At 40.6% G+C, this 27,848-nt stretch overlaps 2 protein-coding genes across 2 annotated transcripts in view; one reads left to right on the top strand and one right to left on the bottom strand.

The window, feature by feature from the left end:
* Positions 1-27,848, bottom strand: part of CAPN3 (calpain 3) — a 233,842-nt gene that overhangs the window by 121,976 nt on the left and 84,018 nt on the right. The window lies entirely within an intron of this gene.
* Positions 150-26,072, top strand: PLA2G4F (phospholipase A2 group IVF). Its single transcript, XM_075501497.1, has 20 exons — positions 150-260; positions 4,345-4,417; positions 6,046-6,182; positions 7,538-7,666; positions 9,118-9,158; positions 9,765-9,807; positions 11,072-11,138; positions 11,434-11,603; positions 13,685-13,798; positions 14,308-14,345; positions 15,312-15,447; positions 16,330-16,466; positions 17,621-17,843; positions 18,450-18,564; positions 19,731-19,868; positions 20,356-20,463; positions 22,023-22,217; positions 22,551-22,717; positions 23,369-23,555; positions 24,885-26,072. Exons 1-20 carry the CDS (start codon positions 150-152, stop codon positions 25,112-25,114), a joined length of 2,559 nt encoding a protein of 852 aa, XP_075357612.1. The 3' UTR covers positions 25,115-26,072.

The raw sequence follows: 27,848 nt of genomic DNA, 5'->3' as shown, positions 1-27,848 counted from the left end.
CGCTTCTCGCAGCTGGAGCGCAGCCCAGTCCTGCGCAAAACTTCCACCGCCCTTAGCAAGCAGCCCTTCGCAGCCGGCTGTCCGGCACTGTCTTTACCTTCTGTGTTTCCCCGTCAGGTTTTCTGCGGAGACGACGGGACTTATTCCCCATGTTCTGTGAGGTGCTGCGGGGCCCGTTTCCACCCAGAGTGCTGCCTTTTCTGGCAGCCGTGCTTTTCCAAAGGAAGGAGAGGAAAGAGACTGGGCTTTATCACTGGCGGGTAAGACAAATTGTAGGGCTGTCTTTGAGACAGCATCCCGTTACTGCACGTGTGGAAAACCAGCCCTGCACTTCTGCAGGAATTTTTCAAAAAGTTTATCATTAGGGGAAAATTTTGGATAACAACACTAATGTAGATTCCAGGCTTTTACTAAATTTGGGGTCTGTGTGAGGCAATGCAGAGCAGGTCTCTGTTCCCTTAGGTTTTGTGGGACAGAAGTAAGCTGATGCCAAGTACTTTTGGGGGGAAAACTCCAGCATACTGGGCTTCTCATCAGTAGAGACAAAACGGTGCTTATGTGTTTTCTTGCAAAATATCCTTGATTACCTTTCCCTTCCTTTCTGCTCTCTGCCTTATCCCACAGGGCTTAATAATCTAAAGGAGACAAAGATTAATGATGATTTCGCCCCCTGTTCATAATGCAGCGCAACCACATTAGGTAAAGTGGTTTCAGTGTGTTTCTCCTTTAAATGGTTTATAATCATTCCGTTCTGTAAGATGGTCTGGCCAATAACCTCAATTTTGAATTGCACTAAACTGTTTGCGAAGGAGCCTTTGTATAGGAGGTCTGATATGTCATCTGATTACCTGTCTCCCCCCTAAATCCACAGCTTAAAATTGTGACTGTTAAATGTCACAAGATGGCTTGCTCCCTGTATGCCTCTCTGCGCTCCTGCTTGCTGTGTGATAAAAATTATCTTGTTGACATTAAAAAATTATCTTTTTTTAATGTTGTTTTTTAGTACTTGGGAAATCAGGGTTTAAGAGACTAGTGTTAGCCTGCTGTGATTTCCATTAACCGGTAAACCGCTGGATGTGATGTTTCCCCTCAGGTGCTCACTATATAAATAAATAAGACACTACTTAGGGAAGTTGTGCTGGCCGGTAGGGAGAGATTTTGTATTGGCCAGTTAATAGCAACTGAGCAAGGAGAGGGGTAGCAGATTACCTTTTGGCTTTGTAGGGGAATTCAATATGATCTTTAACTTTCCGAAGTTTAGCCTTAGTTTCGCACACCTAAAGACAAACAATGTAAACTGAGAGCAAGCCCAGTGTTTGCCACTGCTGTTGTGATACTGAGCTGCTTGTACCACTCGTATCACCTGACTAGTTATAAAACTTGCCCGCCAGAAGACCATGGTTCTTAGGGCTGGGCCTGAAGTCTCCTTTTGTGACTGTGAGTGCACAGTTCTGGAGGAGGAGGGAAAATGCAAGGGGTGCCTAGGAAAGCCAGGAGTTTGCTTTTGGGTTTAGAAGCGAACTTGTGGCACTGTTGCTGAAATAAGGAGGAAGGGAATTATGGGCAGCAGTGTTTACTTGGGAGCAGGAACAAGATGGGGGGGAAAGTGCTTCCTTGGTAAATTGCACATTTCTTTGACTGAGCTACCTGATTTGCCTGGTAGCAGTGAACAAAAAAGAAAATATGACTTAGAAGTTACATTTTTATTTGCTATTGACAACATTACTGTAATGAAACTGGCATGCTTATTGTGAGATGTGGAGTGGATCCCAGCACTTACTGCAATGAAGGCGGGTGTTCTGGGCTATCTGAGAGTAAAGACTACAGGGTCCTGTAGCTGGGATAACCTGTTTTGCAGTTGGTGCTGCATCAGCACCTTCAGTTTAGATGAAAGATACAGACGGTTGTTAGCAGGGTTGAGTATTTGAGAATTCAGTCTTGTACCCTTATTTGAGGATTTCAAGGGTTTTTTTTGCTTCAGATGTACTTTCCTGAGCTCCAGAAGAGGGATGATTCTGAAAAATCATTAAACTGCAAACTAGAAATTGGTTGTTTGCATCTGTCACGTACATTGGTATGTTGTCATATACACTGGTATAGGCAGAACTGTAATCATTTGTTGTTCATTTCCTATACAGATTTCTTGCCTGACTTTTTCCTGATGTGTTCAGGTCGAGCATATCTGATACTCTCACGCTTCATTACTCTGCAAGTTCACCTTCTAACATGTTACGACCTTGCTGTGCCTTGGCTAAAAGATAAGTAGGAAAGGCACATGGGAAGGTTCTGGCATAATTGATAGCTTGGGTGCACAATGAAATGTCTGTTGCATTATATGTCATTAAATTATGAAGTGGGTGTGGAAAATGTATCCTCAGTCACGTAATCATTGACTGCAGATCAACGGTTGTTAGAGACCTTTGGAAAGGACTTTCGTTTGAACATGTAACTATATGTTGACAGATGGTGTGCAGTAAAAGAGGGATATGCTATCTTCAGGGTGTTCGGTGCTTCCTCTGCTGAATTCCCCTGCGTCTGAATTCCAGGCGATAGTCAGGCTACATGAGTGAAGATTGCTTTGACAGCAGTGGGCATGTGATCATGTAGCTTCATTTCTCAACAACCTGAAGACTTACAGCACCTTTAGGAAGTCGGTGAGAATAATCTATGCGATCTTGAATTTCCCTCTGTAGTCCATTCCCCAACTTGACAAGGTAGAAAGGAGGTCAGGCTTTGCCTGAGAAACTAGTGTCGGTGATTGAACAAAACAGAGGTGGTTAGGAAAGGTTTAAAAAGGAAGAAAAACTAGCATCTGAAGGATAGAGCTCATGGTGAAGTTGGACGTGAAGGCATGTCTTGTTCCCAGGAACAAATGAGGGAAGGAGTATCTTCAACATGTTGATGCTGCAAATAAGAGCCCTTTAAGAGTAATAATAGCACAAATTTAGTTTGGTACCTGTGTGTGAGATGTCTTAGACTATGTGTGTAATTTTTACCCTTTACTTGTTGGTCAGGGTGGATGGCACTCAGTAGATGTTCAGTATAGTACGCATGTCTTGGTTTTATTGTGTTGTTCAAACCCTGTTTTGCAAAAGCTGGCAAGTATCTTAAAGTGTTAAGAAATAACAAAAATTCTACAAGTATGTGACTGCTTAACAAACATAGTACAGTTCCATTTATCAGGTAAGGAATATTCAAGAAGAGTTTGACAGTTCAGGGTTCATTGGTTTTCTTGAGACCCTAGTTAGTGACATGTAGGATCTACATTTTTATATAATATTTGGCACTCTGCAGCATTTTGTTGTAAGCGAAGATCCTGTTGAATTCAGTTGTAGATGAATACTTAGTGTACCTGAAATTAAACTCGGCTCTCAGGCCAACCATGTAGAAAATGATGAACGTCTACTAGTGACCACTTGTGAAAAGCATTTTTGAAATGGGATTTGAGAATAGAAAAGGCTCTTAGCTGGCCAGGATTGTGATGGAAATGAGGCAGAATCCCATTCTGTTAATGCGCTTTACACAATTGCTTGTGTCCAGTCTCTGCACTAAATCCCTTCAAGCTACTTTCTCTTGTCTTCCCCTGCCCTCCCCCGCTTCTCCTTCATGATCTAGGATTCAGTCACGCTTTTTTTTTTTCCCTCTTCACATCCGGGCATTTAGATACTAATATTACTTTCCAAAAATAGCCTCCCAGAAGCTTTCAAGAGCAAGGATAACATTTTGATCTATGCTGGTAAAGTGGCATGCACGTTTAGAGTGTGGATACCAGTAACAGTCCAAAATGAATAGGAATATAAGGTTTGTCTTTTCTTGCTCAAACTGCCGTGAACTATGGGTTCCTACAAGAAAGCAGTGTTTTTCCTCATTGTAAACAGTGTATGTTTGCTATGTCTTTAAACCATGCTGTTAAGATTCTTGCCATGTCTGCTATTACTCAAGCATGCATGTGCCCTTGACAAGTACTCGTAAACTAGCCAAGTCAGGATTAAAATTATTTGAGCACCTTCAGTATCTGTTTATCCTTCAGCAGGAATGAACTAATGAAGCAATTCAAAATTGATCTATAATTAGAGGAAACCCTAAATAAGGGACTTTTCTGAAGTTGGTGAGGAGTTACCCTAAGACATGACTCATTGCCATTCTGAAAGGGAATTGAGTTTCCTTCTAGACTCCTGTAGTCTTCCTCCAGGACACTGAAAGCACTGCAAGTGTTCCCAAATTGACTTATTAATATTTTGTTTTGGGCTGACTGGTCTGATCCATTTCTCTGGACTGATACCAGTGTGGTTATAGAACAGGTGTTGCAGTTGTTACATGCTGAGCTTGTTCCTCTCTTTTCAGTGGGAGAAGCACCCTTACTACAACCTAACAGTAAAAGTTCTCCGAGCCAGAAACATCAAGGGTACAGATCTGTGTAAGTATTTAGTCAAGGTATTATGAAAACAGATGGCTTGTTCAGAGTGCATACCTGTAACACGGATAGCATTATTACGGGAACTTCTTACCTACACATAGCGTATTGCCTTTACGGCTGAACAAAGGCTTCTCTTGTAAAGCATTATGTATATATTTTAAAGGCTTGATGTGAGGCCAAGCTGCAGATTCACCCTGCTACTTTGCAGAACAAGATCAGATAAGGCTGAGGACTAGAATCACAATGTGAAGAGAAGTTATTTTTATGGCCTTTCTGTTCAACTGGAGTGAAGAATGGTTCCCGTACTTGCGTTGTTAAAGCGGCCTTAACTGGAAGAAGGAAGGACTCTGAGACAATCAGTTACTTTCAGGGAATGGAAACCAACAGCTCAGCTCCTGGCCAGACTACATGAGGGTATAGCAGTGGGCAGATATTGCCTACTTGGACTTTAGTAAGGCTTTCAACACTGCCTCCCATAAGATTTTCATAGAGAAGCTGATGAAGCATGGGCTGGATGAGCAGACAGGGAGTTGGATTGAAAACTGGCTGAATGGCAGAGCTTAGAGGGTGGTGATCAGTGGTACAAAGTCTAGTTGGAAGCCAGTAACTAGTGGTGTAACCTAGGGATCAACTCTGGGTCCCATATTGTTCAATGTCTTCATTAATGATCTGGATGATGGGGCAGAGTGTACCCTCAGTGAGTCTGCCAACGTTACAAAACTGGGAGGAGCGACTGATACACCAAAGGGTCACGCTGCTGTCCAGAGGGACCTCAACAGGCTGGAAAAGTGGGCTGACAGGATCCTCATGCAGTTCAACAAAAAGTAGTGCAAGTCCTGCATCGGGGGAGGAACAATCCTGTGCACCAGTGTATGCTGGGGGCTGCTAGGCTGGAAAACAGCTTTGCAGAAAAGGACCTGGGCGTCCTGGTGGACAGCAAGCTGACCATAAACCAGCAACGTGCCCTTGCTGCAAGGAAAGCTAACGGTATCCTGGGCTGCATTAGGAGGAGCATTGCCAACAGGACGAGCAAGGTGATCCTTCCCCTCTACTCAGCACTGGTGAGGCTGCATTTGGAGTACTGTGTCTAGTTCTGGGCTCTCCACTACGAGAGATATTGGAGCTACTGAAGAGAGTCTAGTGAAGGGCCACTAAGACTGTAAACAGACTGGAGCATCTCTCATATGAGGAAAGGCTGAGAGATCTGGGACTGCTTAGCCTGCAGAAGAGAAGGCTCAGGGGGATGCTATCGATGTGTACAAGTATCTGAAAGGAGGGTGTTAAGAAGATGGAGCCAGACCCTTTCAGTGGTGCCCAGTGACAGGACAAGAGGCAATGGGCCCGATATCAGCAGTAATCTTTTTTGAAAAGTTGCTCTTCCTTTTGAATAGTAGTCTCTTTTATTAAGGGCTTTATGGTTTGGATGAACCAGAAAAAAGAAATATAGGTACCTAATGTTCAATTTGCTGCTGTTCAGACGTGTACTTCATTAAAGGCTTTTGCTTTACAAGTCCAGCCTTAAATTTGCATGTTTCTGTGATGCAATGTCTAGAAAATGCGGAGCTCATGGGAAAGAGTATGTTTGATTAAAGTTGTTCTGATGTCTGTCTCTACACTCTCTGCTCTAGTGTCCAAGGCAGACTGCTACGTGGAACTAAAGCTGCCCACTGCCTCTCCCATAGTCTCCCGAACTCAGGTTGTTGACAACTCTGATAACCCAGAATGGAATGAAACTTTCCAGTATCGAATCCATAGTGCTGTCAAGGTAAGGAGTGCACTTTGTGGAGCTGGTTGAGCTACCTGCATTTGTGTACTGGCTTGCTTTTGATACTTCGTTCACAACCAAGGGATCTTTATTACCCTCAAAACCAGTGTTGCTTGTCAGGTGTCAGTCTTCAGTGGTACAAAAAGCTCTACTATGCCTGTCCAGTGATAACCACAGCAGTTTGTAACTGCACTCTTGTGTAAATTGCAGCTAGAATTTTCCATAAACGTCCTTGTGATGCAACTTGGGAAAGGGAAGTTACAGCACTACCTGGTAGAGTTCAAGGAAATTCCTTGACAAAACAAGTTTCTACTTGAGGGTTGCTTCTACTTTCACAGAGTAGCTACTGCCTTCTTGTAGCTGTACTTGCCTTGTACAGCCAGGTGGCTGAGTGAGGGTAATGGGAACTAAATTTCAAATCACTTTGCCACTTAATTCATTCAGTCAAGTTTTGCCATCAGGTTCCTATGATCAAGAAAAGCAAAATTCAAACTCTTAGATACAGTACATCTGTCTGCTGTCTGAGCAGGACCTAATAGAGTATTGAACAACGTCTTCAGATTGTCAGCATTCATTCTCAAAGTAGACACTAGTGGTAGAGGGAAGGAAACTCTACCTGAAAAGATCAGTTTCAGTATGGCACTATTGCTTTGAATAACATCCTAGGCTTTGGAATAAGGTGCTTATTAACAAGAAACTATCCCCCTCACTGGAGTGCCTTTCCATAATGGTCGGTGCCAAAGGTGGAATGGTAGTTGACTTAGTTTGCAATTTTCTTACCATTTAAGCTTTAGGGTGTGTGAGCTTTTTCTTCCCCTGCAGGCTCATGAGGCCTCGGTCTGGTTACTGCTGTGAGGCTATGCCAGCAGAATTATAAGTTCAGTCTTGTCTCCTTGAAAACTAGTTGCTGCAAGGCCATTTTTTGGGTGCCATGTGTACTCATTGTGTCTATTGCAATTAGTTTCTGCTGGACTTACCTGCTCTGAGACAGGGCTGAGCAGGAAGTGATAGGTCCCTATAACATCCTGGACTGAATCATGCTGAAAGAGTGGAAATTGCTATTGCTTCCACAGGCAAATCTGTGTCTGAAGCTGGTGGAGAGTACTGCCACATGCATTCAGCTGGGCCCTCTCTCTAGTTGGGAAGCTCAGAAAATCTTTTAGCTAAACACTGTCAACCAGAAGCTTTTTGCTTAACTATGCTGTAAGTCCTGCTGGAAATAGTGAATTCTCTTCAGGAGTGGGAAAGGGGAAGGGTGTTGATTAATACATAAAATGTCTATTGTATACAGCTACTCAGGTTTGTGAAAGTGTTTGTCTCTTCATCTGAGGCTGGCTGTTTCTGTTTGGTTTTAGAACATTCTGGAATTGACACTCTATGATAAGGATGTCCTTGTCAGCGATGAGCTCACTTCTATCGTCTTCGATGTAGGGGGCATGAAGCTGGGTCAGCCCTTGCTGCGTACTTTCAGGTTGAACCCTGAGGTTAGTCCCTGGCTTCTTCCCAGGTCAACTGTGAATATCTGCAGCTCATCATTATAGAAATCTGGCAGTACAGGCTGGTTGATCTATCTGTAGGGGAAGGGGAAAATGCATCAGCAGGTGATGACAGCATATATGGCTTTACTGTCATCTGAGATGTTTCTAAAAATCCCTAGTGATTTTTTTTGTGTGTGTGTGTGTCTGTTCCACAGTCTTTGGGATGCCATGCTAAATGAAACTTGGGATGACTGCTGTCTTTCAGAAGATGTTAAAACACCTTTAAAGGCAATTGATTTTTCAGGAGACTAGAGGGGCATAAACTAGGCTTAAAATGAAAGGTATTCGCAGTCAGCGGTCATTTTGGGGACTGCAGACTGTCTTATTTAGTTGGTCATCATCAGTTTGCAGTGAAGAATTTTATTGCTGCAAAGGTTACCTCTGTATTTAATAAGTCAAAAGGCTAACAAAAGCTTATTTTACCTGAGATATGTTCAGTTACATTTAACCTCTGCTTCATGTGGGTGACATTGGTACATATCAGCTGCTCCCGGTCCCTGTGCACCTGTTTATGGACTTAAACAAGCTGTCTTGTTGCAAGTAGCTGAAGCCGTATCACCAGTCTGATCTTTTTTGTAACTGCCTCAAACACATTGCTACAATAGGTCTGGATTAAAGGTGAGCTAATGATGTGTTTTCTTGAGAAACGGGGCTTCAGTGCTGTTGGTGCGGTCAGAAGCAGGGTAACTGGTATGCAGTTAGCAGGGAGGTGTTGGTCAGTGTCACGGGCACTCTAAATGACTTGTGATCACGGAAAGAGGCTTAGTAACTCCCTTGTTCCCACTAACCCTATCCTGTTTGCTGATTGTTTAAGTCCTCTTGATCAGTAATTATGGAACTGGAAACTTCAGTAAAGAGAATTACCCGAATTGGCTTCTACTCGATTATTTTAAAAGCTGCGTTAGGTCTGGTATCAAGCATTTACGGTATGCTATGGCGGGGAAAAGATGACTGGATCAAAGTCTGTACGAGACAAAGACAGCAATGAGCTAAGAGCGCAATCTGCTGAAATAATAAATGGGAGGAAGCACAAAGCTTCATGTAGAAGCTCTGTTTGCAGAGATGGCCCTGCGGTGGTACCTGAGCCAGAAGAGGGTGTGCTTTTTCTCATGAGCAGAGTAATGGATCTGAGAGCCAACCGTCACTTGTATGTGCTTGTCTCCTCAAGCATAGATGTGTCTGGTCATATAGGATATGCCTGGGAGGAGAGGAATTTTTAAAGAACAACAACAAAAGGCATAAATTTAAACCTTCGAAAATTTAACTGGAGCTCTTGTAAAAGCAACAAAAATAGTTACTATAGTTTGTAACAGGAAGAAAGCTTAATCTCTTGGAAAAACTTATCATAATTATATTCAAGATCAAGGGTCACCTCTGTCCAACTTTTATTTTCAAAGGCTAATGAAGAGCTGGATGTAGAGTTTTACTTGGAGAAATGGTGAGTCTTACCTGAAGAGCTGAATGAACTTGTGCTCTGCAGATATGTTGTCTTAGTTGCTTTTTCTATGCAGGGACAGTCTTGCCCGTAAAAAGGCTAATGCTTTACAGTTCTCTGTGGTGTTCAAGTTGATTCACCAATGGCTGATCCCAAAGATCCTTAAAGCTCCAGTCACCAAAATTTTTGGGGTACCAAAAAAGAAACAAAATTTTGCTGGACTTCATGGGAACGGCAGCGCTGCAAAGGAAATGAACATTTTGTGGATGAGTTACTTAGGAGTGGAAAGCTTACACAGTTAACCTTGCAATATAAACACGGAATACTTTATCTGATAGTCTGTCTAACCTATCTCTCTAGATTATCAAAGTAACTGAGATGGGGAGAACTTATAGCACGTGCTTATAGTTGCAGAGGAATTTTTTCTTCAGTATTTTTTCCCCTCGTGTTCTGTGAAGGGAAATACACTTGGTGTCAATCTAGTTTGCACAGATCTCTCACACTGAGGACCTTTCTCCCCCACCTCTTATCCAGGCAGTTTAGTTTGTAAAGTAGGATGAAGCAAATTAAAAACAAAACTCATTTGCATTAAATCTCTTCCTTTAACAGCTCAGATGCCCCTGCAGAGGCATTGACCAATGGAGTCCTTGTGGTGAGTACATGGAAGTCAGCTACATGTATGTTGGGATTTACTCCTGAAGGTAGGTTTTTAGTAGAGAGGACGAGAATTGTTGAGAATTCAACTCCTGCATCCAAATAGCTCCTATTCCATCCAGCACGTGCCTCTTTTTTAAATTTGTTGTTTTAAAAAGCTTCCTCAATTTTTAAAACTTTAAACCAACTCACAGAAAGTTGTGTGTTTTTTGGTGGTTTGTTTTGTGTATTGGTCCCGTCCTGTCCGTCCCGTCCCGTCCCCCCTCCAGTGGGCCTGTTTTAAAAGATGTAAACAAAAAATTTCTTTAGGATGCTGGTGAGTCCTGCAGATTGTACTGAGTTTTCTAGCCTAGATGCTGGCCAGGTGTAGTCCCCCTTCTTACATTAACACCTATTGTTTCTAAGCTTTTATCAGTGCCATTAGTAAGTAGGTGATAACTCTTGAGTCTAAGAGTGGGAGGCCTCATCTTGAGGGATTTGTCTATTCCCTTAGGGCAATCATTCTAAAAAAAAAGATCTGTGCGTTATACATTAAAAATACAGGTGTTACCACCTCTTTTCTCCCCCCAAAGGAAAGGGACTGGAGTGATGATTTTTAATAAGGAGAAAAGGATGGGAAAGAGTTCATCATTGTTGAAATGTAGAGTTTTAATATTTTTTCAGGAAAAATTGGTAGCATTTAACAGCACAGTTCTGTAAAATATTTCACAGGAGTCTTTTGTGTTCCTGTTTCCCTTAGCAAATCAGTCTTACATTCAAGCAGTGGAATAGTTTCTTATCTTTGAGAGCAATTATGGCCAATTAAGTATCTCATCTGCTGTATTACAAGGGAAGCTGATGGTTGAATGGTGTGAGACACTAAATTTCATGAGGACATGGACAATCCAAGGACAGAAAGTCATGGCAGAATTTATGAAGTGCTTGCTTGGATCTGAACAGGTTCTGAATTGGTACTCACGCATGCGTTAAACATAAAACAACAGAAAATCCCCAAGTGTTAAGAACTTACAACTATGAAATACTGGTTGCAAAAAAAAATTAGTAATTGGAATAGGAAAGGTGGTTTTGATTTTTGAAACAACAGCAGATAATCCCTTCCTGCTGAAAAAAACTTGCTCTTTATTTGAAAGATCAAAATAATCCTTAATGTTTTTTTGACAGTTTGCAGCTGTAAACCTAAACCTACTACCGTAGGTGGATTAAGCCTCAATAAAGTAGTGAATTAAAACCTCATAACCAGAGCTGGTTTCTTCTTTTCATAGGTTCATCCTTGCTTGTCTCTGCAAGGCACTGTCAATAAAGAGGAAAAAACAAAAGAGAAACAGCAAGGTAGGGCTGCCTGCAGAGTTTGTCAGATCTACTTTTCAGCATGTTTATTCCTTGGGAGAGAGGGGAGACTTGATTGTCTACACAGTGCATTTTTATCTACTGACTAAAAAATTGACTTTAAGTTAATTTTGCTTTTATTTTTAATACTAAATAATATTGGGTTCCTTCCACTGGGTACCACACAAGAGGGTCTTTGCTTGTGTTTTCATGGTCTCAGCTACACCTAACGAGTATCTGATTTTCAACATTTATTGAAATGGTTCCTGTGGCCTAAACTTCTTGCTCTGATGCACAGGGAGCTGTGAGGTCAAGCTGTCTGTTCCAGGGGCATATCAGAAGCAGTTGTGTATTCCTTGGAGACCAGACAATGAGAAGGATTATGGAACCTCATTTGTCTTTCACGTGGATAAAGAAATGTGTCTAGAATTGCAAGTGGAGCTGCAGCAAACCATATCTGTCCCACAGGTAAGCATCTGTGCTGACTGCTACAAAGTTTACAGCCCACTTTTGAATAAATCCACTCTGACACCAGTGCCTTTGGCCCATGAAAACTGAACATAAATTGAATGGCCTTAATTTGATCATAAGAAGGCCAGGGACTGCTTCAGATGTTCCAGGATGTCAGTCTTGGGTATATTATTCAGGTATGTGTGGATGTCAAATGCTTGCATTGGAAACAAGTTTCTTGTGGAGTACTGTATGTATGTGGTGCTAGGGACCATCTATTATTAAGGTTACTCGTCACTTCCAGATATACCTTTTTGATCAAACTTAACTCTGTAATGTTGTAACTGCTCAGATCAAAATTTGCTAGGCTTGAAGCCTGTCTTGAATGCATTTTTCTGGTTATGTATTAGGAATGTATGGGCAGAGAGAGAAGTTTTTCTCTATCATTGCTTTTACACACTATTTTTTATTTTAAAAATTGAACTAAAATGTCAGACTTTTCATTGGATCTTTGACATTGGGTAAGGAGGTGGATTTGTCTTAATTATATCCTCCCCAACACTTTAAAATCTGTTCAAACTTAAGGATTAAAAAAAAGTGAATCTGCACATACTTGCTACATGAAGACATCTTTACTTTCAGCTGTTGAGATACTCTATAGCAAGTCCTTTCTATTAGAAACTTGTAGAGCACATGCCGCTTCCAGAGGCTTATTTAGCGTTGTCTATCACTTCACAGTTTCTACAGGTACCCATGCAGTTTGTGTATCCCATAAGAGTGACTAAATATTCATTATGATGACTGCTCCCAGTATAGCCAGACACCAAAAATGAGAGCAAGGAAACTATTTATTCTGTGATGTTATTCATCCCCACATGCAGTTGGGCAGCATGAATGCAGATGGTGATCTTGACTACTCTAGAGGCAGCAATGGAGAAGAGAACACAAAAAGGAATATGCAAGAATAGCTTTGCAATGGCGTTGATTGGGCAGCAAACGTGACCTGAAGAGAGACCTGGAGTTATGTAGTCAAAAACTCAGAGCCAGGCAAGCAAAAACATGGTAGAAGTCAACCATGGAGATTGGCCCAGGCGGTAAACCTCAACCAAACCACCCCGGTAGCTACCAGAACATACTCTTTCAAGAGCTGGCATAGAGCACGAAGCTATTCAGTCTGACCTTTCCTCTCTTATCAGAGGTAGGAGAGTGCCAGGAATGTAGTAATGTTGCTTGCCCTCTACCTAAATGCACGTTTTTTGCCCGTTAGGAGGAGGACAATGGGCTTAGAGGGACATTTGACTCAGGACAGCTCGTTTTGGTCAGAAGACATCTGTGAAATCTATGGGTCGTTCCTTGTCTGTCTTCAGTTCTTGTGAGAAGGGTGACAACCTGTTGTTTCTTTAAGGTGCTGCCTTCTCCCAAGGGCTGAGGCCTGTGGTGGGTGTAAAGGCTCCAGCCCACCTGGTAGGCTGTGTAGGTTTGAGTGTGGCCCTGTGATAGGAGGTGTTTTTTAATACGCCTCTCTTAAATTTAGGAATCTGCACACAGCTCTGTGTTAAGCGTGCTTGCTACTTGCTAATCCAACAGAGGAGAAAACTCAAAGATTTCCTGGCAAACTTTAATTTGCTCTGCTTGTAAAGATGATTATATTTTTTTATTACATGCTCCCATTTGTCCCTAAGGCTGTTATCTTACTTCCTATTTTGTGATTTTTTTTTTTTTCCTGTATGTCTAACACTGTTGCCTTTTTGGTATCTTTTCCCAATCCTGCTTTGAAGACAGAATGCAAATTTGCTTGTGAGCTTTCTGACACATGTCAGAACACAACTATTTTTCTGGGAAATTTTATATTTGGAGATGAAGATTTTTTGCTTGTGGCAGACAGCTATATTTAAAAAAAAAAAAAAAGCTATTTGAGTGACAGAAATAATCCCAGTAAAGATCTGTCAAGCAGAGAGCAGGATGATCTTGAAAAGCCTTAGACTTTTGGGAAAGATTTAGTTATAATGATTTTAAGGATTGTTTGCTGTTTTGACATATGAAAGTCATATCTCTAACTTTTTTCTGGAGAGCTCAAATAACATTTTGTTTTTTATTAGGATGGTATGAACCCTGATATTGAAAAGCATACTACAGTTCTGGGACTGGGGACTGTACCAGTTAATTCCCTTCCTATTGGACAAAAAGTTGATAGAATCGTTTCTCTGGGACAGGTAATGTCCACATTTTGCACTTGTTTTAACGTACTTCGAATAACTCTTTCCCACATTGCCTGTAGGCATTTGGAAAGTTAAGCTGCACGTGATTCTTAGGAGTGCTGCTTTCTTGGATATCTAGAATGAAGTGGTGAGATTACTCAGCGCAATTGTTCTAAAAATGTTTTCATGGTTGGGTCTTGCAAAATAAGTATGAAGTTCATCACTTTCCAAACCAAAATGTCTGTTAGGATGTGAAAGAAAAATATCAGAGGAGGAAAAAAGGTAGAAGCTTGCAGAAGAAATAATCTCCCCCTCCCCCCCGCTCTCTGAGTACGTGCTTTTATTCTCTGTGGAAACTATTGAAAATGCCTGAAACAGGTGCAAGGTGTTCCAGAGCTGTAGTTTTGTTGGGAGAGTGTTGTTCTGGTTAGTATCTAGTGACCCTGTTGATGCCATAACCTCTAGTTAGTAGTTCCACCTATGTAGTTGCTATCAATTGCAAGATGTGTTCTCTCTTTTCACAGGGACGAAGTTTGGATATGAGTTTGAAAACTGAAGAGAGGTGAGTGAGAACCTCAAAGACCTCTAAAAATCAGGAAAGGCCTTTATTCTCATAGTGAAGGAGCTGGGTGACCCTCCCTGCTGTTCTGGGGAGGTCTGTTGTCTCTATTGATCTCTTGGGATAGATTAAAGGAAAATATCTTTGGTTATTTTGATTCTGAAGGCTGTGACTCTTCACTTTGCAGATACTATCTATTGGATTGGTGTCAGTCCAGCTGAAACCTGAACAAATTTTGTGTTCCCAATACTTAAATGTAAAATAGCTGATGGTGTAAATATTAGGTAGCTTTGTTAGGTACAGATAGTTCCCACAATATGTGCAGTGCTGTACTGACAAATAGGAAAGGACATGTCAGTGTGTGAAGAGCTTGAACTATAAAATAGAGGAAGGCTGCCAGAAAGGAGTGATAAGGAAAGAATAACACACAAAACTGAGCGGTTGGCTAGTAAGCAGTTGATGGGGTCATTGGGTACATAGTCGTTAACTGAAGATCCTGCTCGCCTTTTACAAACTCATAGCAAGTTTATTGGTATTCAGTTGTCCCCTTCTGCCTCAAGTTCAGCAACGTCTGTTTTAAAGAAGTTAAAAGTTTAAAGAAGCTCTTCCCCTCATTTTTCCATCCATGTCAATATAGTAATCTCAGTTGCTCCTCATACAATCTTCTTCACTGACCGAGAATCTCTTCTTCCTTTGTGAAATTCCCGAAGCTTAATCTGAATACTGTTTGACACAAGCTTTGTATTTAGACGTTAAGGGAGAAATACAACAGGGAGACGTTTCATTTTTAATTCCAAAAGCTGTTGTTATGAAATAGCTGGTGTATAGACATACGCTAAAACTTAATTTAAGAGTTTGATCCAGTGATTCAGATCAGCACGTAGATTGTGTGTTCACAAAAATTGCTTTATCCTGGTAATTACAAATTCTCCAAAATTTGGGGTATTTTTGTCTTATTTTCTATTTCAGCACTTGGGATCTTGATATACGTCTGGGTTTTGACCTCTGTAAAGAGGAGAGAGAATTTTTGGACAAAAGGAAGAAAATAGTTTCTGAGGCACTGAGGAAGACTCTTCACTTAAAAGAATCCCCTCCAAAAGATGAGGTATTGAGCACAGTGCTGTAATGAGATTCGTAAAATCCTTTGTGCTTGGTTGATAATTAGGTATTGTAGGATTCTTTGCCTGTAACTGACAGAAAACATGGTTTGCATTCACCATGGTGTGAGAGAGATCCCTGTGACATTTCAGTTCTGAAGTCTCAAATGTTGTTATATTTCTAAAATTTTGGGGGATGTGTGTGTTTTGGAACAAAAAAATTTGACATTTCAGAATGTATGTAATTTCTTTAGTTGAACTCTTGTACCTTAGGTTTTGAGCTCTGAATTGTGATGGGAAAGCCTGTTCCAGAATGGTTAAATGGTTAAATTCCTGGAGGTATTTAAAGGACGTTTGGATGAGGTGCTTAGAGACATGGTGTAGTGGTGGTCTTGGCAGTGTTAGGTTTATGGTTGGACTCGATGATCTTAAAGGTCTTTTCCAATCTATATGATTCTGTGATTCTGTGATTCTGTAAATTGAAGCTCAGACCACAGGACCAGCTTCCTAATTGCTGATTTGAAGACACTGTTATATCTAGATAACCTGATACCTTGCTCTGTGATCTTTGGGTGCTGTTATAAGAATGATTGCCTCTTTTTGTTCTTATGTGTATATTGTATGGCATGCAAGTAAATGTGTGTTAATATACATAATTTCAGTAAATGACTGTCCCTAAGATGACACTGCTATGTTTTGTAGTAAACAATATATTTCAATTACAAAGTAGAGAAAGGAGTTCTGGTTGAAATCAAACCTGAAGTTACTTGAAATGTAAATAGAAACAGAGATTTTATCTCTTATTTTCATAAGAATGAGAGGGATTAGTTCTGTAATTTATTGGCAATTCAAAAGTCTGTGATTGTGACTCCTGAGTTTGCTGTCTGCAGGTCCCAGTCGTAGCAGTACTGGGGTCTGGAGGTGGGATGAGAGCCCTGACTTCGTTCTATGGCAGTCTTGCTGGCCTTCAGCAGCTGGGACTTTTGGATGCTGCAGTATATCTGTGTGGGATTTCTGGCTCTACTTGGTAAGTTATACGCAGTGTTGATTCCAGAAACTTATAGGTGAATACGGTAGTGTTGATGCAAAATAAGGCCAAAACAGCATTTGTGCCGTCTGTAGACAGACAACGAGGTCAAATATTTTATCAGTTCTCACCTGTGAGTTCTGATGGGGATCCTAAAGAGTCTAAGAGATTCATTATCACTTCTAACCCATACAACTACTGGCTAAATTTATGAGTCTGCTGCTTTTGCAAGCCTGGCAGTTGAATATTAGAACATATTACATGAATAAAACTGCTGTATGTTCCCTCAGAGTCCTGACTGCAAAAACTTTCCCCATTTCCTTGCTCTTGCCAAGAAGACAACTGAGGTGGTGCAAGTCACTGGAAACATGTCCACACGGACCGCTATGTCACTACTTTCCAAAATGGCATATGTGGCTGAATAGAGGACCGGCTTGCCCTTTGGTGGACTGGAGCAATGTCCTGAAATGTTAGACATGGCTAGAATGTTTCAGTAGCTCAGTTCTTGGAGTTTGTGGTGAAATCATCCCTCATAAGTACACATTGTTTTTGTGAAAAGATTTCACTGGGGAGTTGTGCAAGCTGACAGTACAATCCTCCCTTCCAGAGCTTTGTGTGTTAAATTAACTCCTATGTGTACCTAGTATTGTGATCACACCAACCTTGTGATCTGGCCTGCCCTTTTTGATTCAGAAACAGACTTTCAAACAAATGTAGGCATCTGTTCATGTGGCTAGCCAATAGTTCAGACTAGTTTCTCCTTTAATCAGACCTGTGTTCTGATGAAGGTTATGGCCTGAATTGCTGTATGCAGTAGCACCCTTGCTGTCGGCCAGTCTCTCAGGGTTGTTATGGCCTGGAGTTAACTCATATTCATGAACTGGTTCACTTGTGCTAGCATATGATGCTTGGAGCATCCTTGAAAAGCAGGTTAGCAATCAGGATGAAGTTGTCCTTTAGGTGTCAGAGTTTTCAGCATGTTTTTAGAGTTCAGAGATACATTATTATGGTCTCTTTTCTCTTCATGATCTTTTATCTTTTAGCTAGACTTCTCAAGCTTTTAGTTCCGTGCTGCAGCACTAATTATAATTAGCTAAAATTATTGTTTACAAGAGGGTCATTATTACTGATGGCATTAATATAAGCATTTTCAGGTGTTTATCAACATTGTATCAAGACCCTGACTGGTCACAGAAAGACCTTCAAGTTGCAATCAGAAGAGCTCAGGGTGCTGTGTCCAGCAGCAAAGCAGGGGCATTTTCCCCAGAACGACTGAAATACTATTTCCAGGAGCTGAATGCAATGGAGATTAGTGGACGGAAAGTTTCCTTTACAGATTTGTGGGGCCTTATTGTGGAATATTTCCTCCAACAGAAGGTAAAAGAATTCACGTTTAGATGCGTACCGCTGTTTGCCTTCCAGGTGGGAGCTCTGCCCACCCCCATGTTCTGTGTCAAGAAAACTCTATAGCTTTGTCAAGAAACAAATTACTCTATTGCTTTGTGAGCTGTTCTGGAATAGATGGTGTTGTGGAATAAACATAGGGAGTTCTCATCTCTTTCTGCCCTGGGTTTCCCAGCACCCTTCTTTAGTAAAGAATTTTGAAGTAATATAGATCAGTGCTGTAGAGAAATTGAGTGTTTATTTGGAATGACTGTTATTAAATTAATAGCTTTTGTATTGAGCAGGTTAAGCCTGAGAGAATGATGTTGGTTTTGCAAAACGGTGTTACTGTGCAGTATTTGCTACGCTAATTGAAATCAGAGGGGTAACTATTTTATTAATAACACCAGACACTATAAATATGCAACTGCAGAAATATTCTGGCAAAATCTAACCATATACATGGACAGCGGGAGGAAAAGGGATTTTGAATTAGTAGTATTGTTAGTCAGAAATGCTAAGCAACAGCTTCAAATTATCAAAGTATGGGTGCAGAACTTATTGACTAAAGCGTGCTTCTCCTTCCTTGCTTGTGACCAGGAAGATCCATCAAAGCTGTCTGATCAGCAAGAAGCAGTGAAACGGGCCCAGAACCCCTATCCTATCTATGCAGCTGTCAATGTGAGACCCAACATTAGCAGCGGTGACTTTGCAGGTATGAACGTGACAAATGTATTTTTGTTTGCTAAAGTCCATAAATTCCTTTTACCTCTCCATTTCCTTGGGTAGTGAGTAGCTGACAACAGGAAACGTGGCTCAAGCAGCAGTTGGTAGTGCAAGAGGTAATAGGATACTGATTGGCAGAGTGTTATCATCCTGGTCGCAAACGTCTTCATGGCTGTAACAGAGAAACGAGATTCAGCTCTGCTGGCTGCTCCACATGCTTTGCTAGAAAGTGCCTGAAATTTTCAGGAGCTGAGAGGGAAGATTCGTATAATACACGAGTCTGTGTCTGAATCAGACAATTGAAGTCCTTGATAATTAGGTGACCTACTTTCTTTTATAGTCTCAGATAATCAGTTTGTGTAGGATTCATGTAAAATGATGGATCGGCAACCTTGTAGCATGCATCATCAAAATTGTGGTATTTAGCAGCCTGGATTCTTGCTGGTTATACCATTACGGTAAAAAATGAAGGCCAGTCGTACTCCAGGTCACTTAAAACTTTAAATGTGATGCAACAAGTGAGGATAGATACAATGAGACAGGAACACAAATGCTTGTGTCTGTCTGTGTACCACTATGGGACTTGTTTGTTTGTTTTGTTCTGGAGGAGTGTGTGTATGACAATGAATTTGATTTGTAAATACTTGCGGAAAGCTTTCAAGCATGAGGGGACACTCTGATAAGCAGACAATGAAGTCTGACACAGTGGGTCAACTGAGTTTTCAAGTCAGTACTGTAATAGTTGCTGAGAGATGCTAAGTAGTGTGAAGAAAGGCTGAGGAAGGTGAAGTAGCTTCCATTTGTGATGGAAAAGGGAGCCATCAGAATGGTTTAAAGTGGAAGTAAAATAGGCAGATTATTTCTGTACTAACAAAGTCAAGATGGAGCAAGATGGGATTTTTTTTTTCCCAAAAGCCAAGAAGAAAGGAGGTTGTATTTAGTCAATGGAAGCCTGTACAAGATTTTTTTTATTAATTGTGTAAGATACAGGCTCACTGAGAAGAGTGGCAGGGAAATCCATAGTGATGGTGAAAAGTGAGGGAGACTCCCTTCTGTCTCCCCTGTGTGAACAGAAATCAAATGAGTATTTTCACCTACATATTTTCACCTACATGTACTCTGAGATGAGTAAATATCCTGTTGGCTTGTTCTTAGAATGGTGCGAGTTCACTCCCTATGAAGTTGGATTTCGCAAATACGGAGCTTTTGTCCGAACAGAGGACTTTGACAGTGAGTTCTTCATGGGACGGCTCGTCCAGAAACGTCCAGAGCCTAGGATTTGTTTTCTACAAGGTACTATCTTACAGTAGTAAATAAAATGGGGAGATTGAAAGGAGCTACACTGCTTTTGAGGCTCATCAACTTAAACCCATGCCTTTTTGTCCCTTCCTAAAGAATTTGAAGAAGGGAAAAATGTCAAATCTTTCTCTGAAGGTTTAGTTGTAGGTTCATAGTATTACGGTCTGATGTCCTGAGTCTGCAAGAAGACTCTATTATGAGCTGCCTGTCAAAAACTTCTGCTTTAGGTCTTCCTGTTCTCTTGCCATCTTTCCCTTGCTGATAGAAGAGTTTTCCTCTTGGAGAAGTTTCTGCATTATATTATTATATCAGAATTTGTCACATGATTAACTCAAAGGTTTAAACTCAAACATCACCTGTTAGAATAGTAGGGGTCAAGTGAGAGCCCTTTCCCATGACAAATGGCAGCTGAATTATAGGCCTTTTGGTTACACTCTGAAAAGCCTTTTGAGTATTAAATTCTTCCATATTTCTCCTGCAGGAATGTGGGGCAGTGCCTTTGCTGCAAGCTTGGATGATATCTGCCTGAAGGTGGTTGGTATAGGACTGGGCTTTCTAGATTCCTTCAAAGATGTTATCAAAGTTGTAGGTAAGAACATACATTAAAGTAGTAGGATTTTTCAAAAGATTCCTGGTTTTGGAATGATCATACAAATAATATGACTGAAAAATGTGCTATGTGTAGTTTTCAAGATTAGCATGAAGGTTGGATTTGGACAAATCTCTCTTATACTGTGTATTATTCCCTTCCATCACACATATAGTGAAGAGAGTAATTAGTGAAGAGTTTTTCAGTACACTTTCTCTTCCTCCTTTTTTTAAATTTTGTATCTGACTGACTACAAATTTGGGCTAGTTCTGGGAACTGTTTTAAACACATATTACAGTGCAGGGGTTTTAATAATGAGAAGAGGAAGAATAGAAGCTGGACTGCTAAGCAGGAGGTGAACAATAGGTTTTCAGTTCCCTCCTTGGCCTGATTTTTGTAATCTTGGGTAAGCTGGTTGTATGTTTATGCATTGTTCTCCATTTGTACAATGCCTCCCTAGCAGTGAAAAGGAAGTGTATTAAAGGCTGAGAGTTGCTCTGTGTCCTGGTTTCAGCTGGGATGGAGTTAATTTTCTTCCTAGTAGCTGGTATAGTGCTGTGTTTTGGGTTTAGTATGAGAATAATGTTGATAACACACTGATGTTTTGGCTGTTGCTAAGTAGTGCTTATACTAAATCAAGGACTCTTCAGCTTCCCATGCTCTGCCAGGCGCACAAGAAGCTGGGAGGGGGCACAGCCAGGAGGGCTGACCCAAACTGGCCAAAGGGCTATTCCATACCACATGGCGTCATGCTCACTATATAAATTGGGGGAGTTGGCTGGGGGGGCAGTGATCGCTGCTTGGGGACTCGCTGGGCATCGGTCAGCAGGTGGTGAGCAGTTGCATCACTTGGTTTGGATTTTGCCCCCCCCCCCCCCCCCCCCCCCCCCCCCGTTTTTGTTCCTCTCTCTTTTTTGTTGTTTTCCTTTTCACTACAATTTATTATTATCGTTATTATTATTTTATGTCAGTTATTAAAATGTTCTTATCTCAGCCCATGAGTTTTCTTACTTCTGGCTTTCCAATTCTTTCCTCCATCCCACTGGGGGGGAGGGTGAGCAAGCAGCTGTGTGGTGCTTAGTTGCCAGTTGGGGTTAAACCATGACACTCATGTGCCATAACTATAAGGTGCTATAACTATAGTTAGAGCCTTATAGTAAGTAGGGGGGGGGGGGGGGGGGGGGGAGATTTTTTGTCTGCTTTTGCAGCCCTAGGTTTTTTTTCCCCCACTTTTGTTGTAACTATAAATGCTACTGTGTGTGGATGACTGTTGTCTTAGACAGAAGTGGTTGTCACATGGTAACAAGGGTTTCTTTGTGTGGGTTTGAAATTAATATGGGAAATGATTTATGAGTAATGCTATTCCCTTTAAACAGGGCAGGTAAATTATCCAACTATAGAATATGCAGCTCATTTAAATTTCATTACAATACTTTTTTTATTAGAGGACAAATTCAGCCTTAGGCATCTGGTTAAATATTGTAGAAAAAGTCTGATTGAAATGTTGGAGCTGGCCAAGCATTTTCTATGTGTTCTGCATCCTTCTGTGGCTTCTGCAGATGACTGCCGAAGATTCCATTTCCGAGATCCGACACGACTGAAGACTCGCTTGGTTATACCTGGAGGCCCCTTGTTACAAATTTTTCAGGATTTCTTCAAGTCCCGGGTCACATGTGGAGAAACCTTCAACTTCATGCAGGGATTGTATCTTCATAAAGATTATGTTAACATCAAGAAATTTGTGGCTTGGAGAGGTAAATGAGTCTGTCTGTATCTGGGATATAAAATAGAGTGTTAATATTCTGTAACAGTCAATGTTACAGAACATAAGTGAGCTTGACTTTGTTCCACTGAAGTCAGGGAATTTACCCCTTTTTACACCGTAGCAAAAAATTTGGTCCATTATGTATGTTTGGTCATATAAGGCAAGCTCATCATCAGACTTTACAGGTCAGTCTCAGATGAATGTCCATGTTGCAATGTCTTTTTTCTTCTTATAGCCCCAGCATAAGCTTTGTTTGTTGCTTGTACTGGGAGGTGTGTAATGAATCATTATGGTTACTTGTGTTGCTTGGAGTGTCTTCCAGGCACTCATCTGGATGCGTTTCCCAACCAGCTGACCCCCATGGAAGAGAGCTTGTATTTAGTGGACGGTGGCTTTTCTATCAATTCTCCCTTTCCTTTGGTACTTCAGCCAGAGAGGGATGTGGATGTTATCTTGTCATTCAATTTTTCCTGGGAAGCTCCGTTTGAGGTGAGGGATGTAGTTGAGCACTATTACATGAAGATAAAAGCACAGAATCATATTCACAATGGCAGCAGTTCAGTTGATGCTGAATACAAACACTAATGAAAGAGTGCATTAAAATAAATCCTTACCTCTTTCAAATATTATCGTACTATGCTTTTTACTGTGAATGCCATGAGGAGATGGGAAGTGACAACTGTAATGAGATTCAACACTTTTCAGAAGCCTAAATAGATCGTTACCTAAAAGAGTATTTGCTTAGCTCATATGATCCTTGTTACTTAGATGTACGCTTCTAATGGAAAAGTGGCTGTTGGTGATTTTCTTCATGCAAACAAGTTATTTCCTGTATGTACAAGTGATTATTTTTAACTGCAGAAAAGTCAAGGGGAATATATTTAGAGTAAGAAAACAACATAACTTTCAGCTGCAAACTGTTGATGTTTGGTAGCAGTTCTCAGTTCTGCTCTTCATTCTTCTTCTGTATCACCAGACAGAGAAATTGTTTCTGCCAATTTGAAGTTGGATTTCTGTGTCTCCCCCCCCCCCCCTTTTTTTTTTTTTGTGAAAGTGTCTCTCCCTTCAAGGATTGTAGTTAGATGATCTTAGATGTGTTGCTGGTATTCTATCAAAATTATTTTTGTTCTTTGACAACAGGTTTTAGAGCTGACTCAGAAATACTGTGAGGAGCGGGAAATTCCTTTTCCAAAAATCAAATTGAATGAGGAAGATGAAAAGAAGCCAAAAGAGTGTTACATGTTTGTGGATGATAACAATCCAAAGGCTCCAATTGTGCTCCATTTCCCATTGGTGAATGACACCTTCCAGAAATACAAAGCTCCAGGTAAGGGATCTGTATTTTCAAGAACTATTTTTACAATCCTTTGGGTGTGTTGACGGGGACAATTCAGTGGGCTCAGTGTCCCTCCTTTAATTCTTCATAGTATTATCCTGTAATTATTAAATTCTTACTTTCATTTAAGGTGGAATCAGCTTCCACTAGTTTTTCGGATGGGAGAGTGGGAGAAGAGGCTGACAATTAAAAAAAAAAAAAAATCTAAAGGCTGGAAGAATTAAAATTAGGCAAATTTTTTCTTCTTTCTGAACCTTTCTGGCCTGATACCTGATTTTGTTACTTCTAATTACTCTGAATCTGATTTATAGTGCTTTTCTTATTAAATAATAAGTTAATTTGTTTATTGGATATGAATAAACCACTAAGCAGCAAAGTGTTGGGGACCAATCTGTATGTCAGATCATGTAACTCAATGCTAAGTGGCCTGTGCCTTCGTAGTGTAAGGTCAAGTGATAAATGATCCTTGCTTCATTTAATGTGATTAATATAGACCGTAAGGCCCACCTCAATCTATCAAGCCAGAGCACTGGGATGAAACATAGAGCTATACCTTTAAGAAGACAGACAAAATTCAGTATCCTATTTCTCCCATGCTGGGAGGAAACAACATCCTGAAGAAAAGCTTTGGAATACATAGAAAAGAATGTGGAGGACTGATGCAGGCAAGGGAGATCTAAGGCACTCTGTTCATGCTATCTGTATGAATACTGTAATGATTGCCAGGCCCTGGCTGCATTTCCTCATCAACGATGAAGAGTTTCAAAGTGTTGGGCTTGAATATGGCTCAAGAATACCTTTTCTATAATAGCAACAAGCAAAAGTGGTTTTAGCAAATTACTTTAATGTTCATCTTTCAAGACTGGTATTTAAATTTAAGTGGTAGGGTGCTAAAAACATGAGTTACCATGTTTTGAAGAGTATCTACTAACCTCCTAAGGTCAGTTGAACTCAGGGTGTTAGTGTCTTTTATTTTAGTGTAGAACAGCACTTCCAGGAAGAATTGAGCTTTGTATTTCCTATTTTGAGCATGATAACCATGGATGCACTAAACAATTTATCACAATGAAAATGTATTTTAGTATTTTGGAGTCTAGTGGAAGTAGAAAAGTTAATGATACTTTACCTTCAGCTTCCAAGCGTTTTGGATCCTGAAGGAGCTGAAATCTCTGAGGATGAGATTTGGGGAAAAAGTTAAGGTTCAACAGAGTTATCTGTGAGATCCTCCTTGCTGAATCCAACTAAAATGAGTCTATCACTGCTGGTTTTGTGTATGTGTTGTGGGGTTTTTTTTTTGTTTGTTTGTTTTTTTTGTTGCAGGAGTTAAGCGTGAGTCAGAAGAAGAGAAGTCCTTTGGTGACTTCGTCATTGAGGCAAAAGATTCTCCTTACCGTACTCTAAATTTCACCTTTGAGCCATATGATTTCCGCAGGTTAGTGGAAGTGAATCGCTACAATGTTCTGAACAGCAAGGACACTCTCTTCAAAGCCCTAAACGTGGCTCTGCAAAGGAGAAAGTTGAAGAAAGTTATCAATACGTCCAATACGTGAGCAGTTTCCATAGCTGAGGGTACAGACAAGCTGCAGTGTGCAAAAGCCATGTGGTTCAAGACAGAATACTGAAAACTAGTAGCTGGAAACTGTCTTCTTGGGAAGGGAGTAGCACATGTGACACTGAAAATTCATTGCAGACGACAGATGCTCTTACGAAAACCCAAGGAACGTACAGTACAACATAGATGTTGCTTTGTCATGCGGGGAAGAGTAGGGAATTATCTAGCCCAGTATCTCATCTCACAGTGGCTGATACCAGATGACTAGGGAGGTCTATTCAAACAGTTCGAGCGTCTGGAGAATAATCTTCCAAACTCCACGGAGTGAAGCACTTATTTTTGTCAAAGGTGCGGCAGTGTTTGAGGAAACACTGGTTTCTTCTATACCTTTATCTCTCTTGCTTTTTGAACCTCCCTCCATGAACTTTTATAATTTACAGCATCTGGCAAGGAACTCCACAGATTGTAACTATGCACTGGGAGAGGACATGTCCTTTTGCTTTCAACTTGCTACTGGCTGATGCCCATGTACTTTCAAGACTGAACAGTTCTCATCTGTTTTCCATTTTTGCCATTCATGGTTTCAAAGACCTCTGTGATATTTCCTTCCTACCCTTCTCAAGGATTATAATGGCTTTTAGTCTCCCAGAAGTTCAATGTAGAGTACCTTACTTCGGTAACCATTTGTTTTTGAGGAAATAATAGTTCCCTTTTTTATATCTAACAATTAAAGACACATAATGTGATTGTGTTGCTTCTTCCTACAGTTCGATCATCACGAGCTGATGAAACTTTAAAAATGCTATAAGTCTCATCTTTCTCTTTCTGTGTAAGAGGAAGGAAGGCTTCTTTGAAGAGTCTGAATTAGATATTTTTTCCTCACACTTGAGCTTGCAATTCAGCCAGACCTTTGTTCAAGGAATTTCTGTGTGTGTCTATATATTTTAGAAATATCAATATTCAGGGTAGGCACACGTTATGAATGTGAATGAATAAAATAATGTCAAATGCTGCTATGCTGTGGGATGGAATTCACTTCACTTTGCTTTCCTCTGAGCTTTCTGCACTGAATTATGCAGCTGGAAAATATCTAATACAAAAGGGTGGCAAACAAACACTTTAATTTTGTGGCTTTTACATTGAGCTGAATGTACTGGTTCTGTATTCAAAAACTGGAGACTGGAAATTTGTCTTTTCTGAAATGATGTAAAGGCTTATAAACGGGCATGATTCTTGATATATTTTTAAATGTGTTTCTCTTTTAATAAATATTAGTTTTGCTAATATACTTTTCACAGTTTTTCTTATGAACACTTGATATATTTTTCCTTATTCCAATAAAAAGTAAGCAAAAAAAGTCAATGTAATACTATATTGCATAGTTTCTTTTATTACATCAGGATACCTGACAGTGGGAAAGTGACTTACCAAGTCTATCTCGGACTGGTGCTGCACAGCAGTAGAAAGTAAACTCTTCATTTTGAGACTTCTCTTTGAGTAAGTTTTTAGATGTATTTCAGTGTAAACAGTGACTTCATCTGGGTGATTAAACTTCCTTGATATCTGCAAGGACGTATCCTTTATGTCCTTAGCATCTATTTCCTTAAGCTGATATAAGAGAAACAGCAACTTATCTATAAAGAAAAATGATACCTGCTTTGTAGGATTTGGTCATCTGTCATGTTTGCTCAGTGACTTTTGTATATTTTTCCACATTTTCAAGTATTGTTGTCTCAGCTGCCTTTCAGCCTGCCGCCATGCCATGCCTTTGAATGTTTGTTTGTAGTAGGATGGGAGTTTCCTTTGTTCCTCCCGAGTTGTTCCTTTTTTTTTTTTTTTTTTTTTTGTGTGTGTGTTGTGAATCTGAGTTGAACTGCATGGTTTGATTTACTTCTACTTTCTTGTTTTTGAGGTCCTTTCCTAATCGGGAGATGCTTGGACACTGTAGAGATATAGGTATTTAGATACCAGAATGTAGATGGGAAGGTGGAATGTTTTTCTCCAAAAACTATCTACTCAAATTTGCTAGGCATATACAATGGAGTTTTTTAAGGCACAGCTTCTCCATAAGTTCTTCCACAGCGGTAGGGTTTCTTTGTTGGAACAAGATATGGGGTCCTAATAATTAATTTTAATTTCCTAAACTGGTGTGTAACTAACTACTTCATTTGAAACTCCATGTTATGGCAGGAGAGTTGTCCACAGACAAGTCTGTGCACTCACTGTATGGCATATGTTCTTCAGTCTTGTTAAAATGCTTTTTGTCTTGTTATTGTCCTGGTATTTAAATTCAAGCCTAGTTATTAAGGAGAAATCAGCCTGGCATCCCAAGTCAAAGGAACATTCAGGAGAAATGGGAAGCAGGTATGTTTGGGGTTGTTTCTTCGTTTTTTCTTCCCCCTGCCCCACTGAGTCCCAGGGTTAGAGCTCTCTCACAAAGGAGTGCCAATGGGCAAAGGAGCCCTGAAAATGGGAGGAATGCACCAGCTTTTTTTTGTCCTAGGAAGAACTCGCATGGATGCCTAAGTCTTGCTCTTGCCATACGTTTACAAGAGTAGGTATGCATGCAGGCTGCATGTTAGTCCGGAAACAAGAAGTGTACAAAAATAGCCTGCAGGCTAACCTGTCTTTCTAATATCTTAGCTTTATTCCAAGGAAAGCCTGGTTGGTAAAAAATAATTGTTCTGAGACAGAGCGTAGAATCATGTACTTCTCATGATTCGTACACTTTC

The sequence above is a fragment of the Mycteria americana genome, chromosome 5 (assembly GCF_035582795.1).
Source record: "Mycteria americana isolate JAX WOST 10 ecotype Jacksonville Zoo and Gardens chromosome 5, USCA_MyAme_1.0, whole genome shotgun sequence".
NCBI lineage: Eukaryota > Metazoa > Chordata > Aves > Ciconiiformes > Ciconiidae > Mycteria > Mycteria americana.
This window is presented reverse-complemented; position numbering and strand designations above follow the sequence as displayed.

Coding starts and splice junctions, on each gene's coding strand:
- PLA2G4F (XM_075501497.1), top strand. CDS start 150: ATGTTCTGTGAGGTGCTGCGGGGCCCGTTTCCACCCAGAGTGCTGCCT. Junction 9,808..11,071: donor TGACCAATGGAGTCCTTGTG/GTGAGTACATGG, acceptor TTCTTTTCATAG/GTTCATCCTTGCTTGTCTCT. Junction 20,464..22,022: donor AGATGTTATCAAAGTTGTAG/GTAAGAACATAC, acceptor TGGCTTCTGCAG/ATGACTGCCGAAGATTCCAT.